Below are 2087 nucleotides of genomic sequence, written 5' to 3'. Positions count from 1 at the left end.
TTGATACTCTTTGCTTTACAGCTTATAAAGACTCTAATGAGGGATTGGCTACGTGACTAGATTCCTGATAGTGGTAAAGTAGGTTCTGTGGGTCCTGGTTGGGCTAGTCTCAAATATTGCCAGTACAAACCCAACTCTTGTGAGAGGAGATATGGTGGGAAAAATTGAATGTTCTCTCTAACTTTTTCCCCTGTGTTCACAGATCCCCTTAGAGGAGAATGGCTTCTGAAAATGCTTCTTCTGTGACTGAATTCATTCTAGCGGGGCTCACAGACCTACCAGAACTCCAGCTTCCCTTGTTCTGCCTGTTTCTATTCATGTATATGGTCACCGTGTTGGGAAATTTGTGCTTGATAACTCTGATCAGGCTAAACTCACACCTCCACACCCCCATGTACTTTTTCCTCTTCAATTTGTCCTTCATAGACCTCTGTTATTCTTCTGTGTTTACACCCAAAATGCTGATTAACTTCACATCAAAGAAGAATATTATCTCCTACAGGGGATGCATGACCCAGCTTTACTTTTTCTGTTTTTTTGCTATTTCTGAAGCTTATGTGCTGACATCAATGGCCTATGATCGCTATGTGGCCATCTGTAACCCACTTTTGTATCATGTTGTCATGTCCCCCAAAGTGTGTTCCAGCCTTATGCTTGGTTCATACTTGAAGGCATTTTTGGATGCCATGGCTCACACTGGATGCATGCTGAGACTGACCTTCTGTGATGCAAACACCATCAACCATTATTTGTGTGATGTATTCCCTCTGCTCCAGCTCTCCTGCACCAGCACTTATGTCAATGAACTGGTGGTTTTCATTGTGGTGGGCATCAATGTGATTGTGCCCAGTGTCACCATCTTTGTCTCCTATGGTTTCATCGTCTCCAGCATCCTGCGCATCAGCTCCACTGAGGGCAGGTCCAAAGTCTTCAGCACCTGCAGCTCCCACATAGTTGCTGTTTCTCTCTTCTTTGGATCAGTTGCATTTATGTATCTTAAACCATCTTCTGCTGGGTCTATGGATGATGGGAAAATCTCCTCTGTCTTTTATACCAATGTGGTTCCCATGATGAACGCTTTCATTTACAGCTTGAGAAACAGAGACATTAAACTTGCTGTGGGAAGAACTCTGAGTAGGCGAGTGTTTTGATCAGAAACAGTGTTTGTCTCTGTAGTTAGTTACACAGATGGAGATTCTGTGTGTTTAAATAAAATACATTTAGTTGCAACCTTCTTAGCCTAATTTTCTTAACATGGTAAAGGAAGTTTGGGTCCTATACTATATTTTTAGTCTTTATAAGGTGGTCTTCTTTTTTTTTCCTCACCAATACCACAATTACTTCTCCACATCTTTGTTCTGTTTGGTAATAACATTAAGTAAGAGACATGTTGTCTTTTTTTTCCTATTGTTATTTTGAACTTTTTTTTCCCCTTGGAACATGATGAGTAGTCTTCAAAACATTGAATTAAGAACCAGTAGCATGACATTGCATTATTGGGGGTGTTCTTATTGCCACTTGATATTAGAAGCATGTGTCAGGTACTCTGCTTGTACTCCCATATTTCCATCCTCTGATTGGCAAGTATATGTCTCCTTGAAATGCCAGAGATGGAGGATTCCATAAAGACGATCAAGGTTCATCCATTTTGCCTATGTAGACATTATGTATCAAGTGTCTTTCAGTAGATTTTTATTTTTGACCTTTATACAGCCAAACCAACACATAACTGATCATCAAAATATATTTATTGTATGGATGGGAAAGTGAAGCTCGGTGTAGTTAGATTTATCTAAAGTCACTCCATAAAGTAAGATTTACCCTAAATTCTTAGCCTTCCCATTTCAGGTCTAATACTCTTTGTAGTCTGTTTTGCTCTACTTTCTTCTTTTTTTTCCCTTTCAGGTTTTTATTTAAATTCCACTTAGTCAATATACAGTGTAATATTAGTTTTAGGCATACGATATTGTGATTACCAGTTACATACAACACCTGTTACTCATCACAGCCAATTCCCTCCTTAATAGCCATCACCCATTTAACCCACCCCCCCACCTCCCCTCCAGCAATCTTCAGTTTGTTCTCTG

The 2087-nt window shown here is 39.8% G+C and overlaps 1 protein-coding gene across 1 annotated transcript; it reads left to right on the top strand.

The window, feature by feature from the left end:
• Positions 1-218: 218 nt before the first annotated feature.
• LOC113249651 (olfactory receptor 8B3-like) lies at positions 219-1151 on the top strand. Its single transcript, XM_026491191.3, has one exon. It carries the CDS (start codon positions 219-221, stop codon positions 1149-1151), a length of 933 nt encoding a protein of 310 aa, XP_026346976.2.
• Positions 1152-2087: the final 936 nt, after the last annotated feature.

The sequence above is a fragment of the Ursus arctos genome, unplaced genomic scaffold (assembly GCF_023065955.2).
Source record: "Ursus arctos isolate Adak ecotype North America unplaced genomic scaffold, UrsArc2.0 scaffold_22, whole genome shotgun sequence".
Lineage (NCBI taxonomy): Eukaryota > Metazoa > Chordata > Mammalia > Carnivora > Ursidae > Ursus > Ursus arctos.
This window is presented reverse-complemented; position numbering and strand designations above follow the sequence as displayed.

Coding starts and splice junctions, on each gene's coding strand:
- LOC113249651 (XM_026491191.3), top strand. CDS start 219: ATGGCTTCTGAAAATGCTTCTTCTGTGACTGAATTCATTCTAGCGGGG.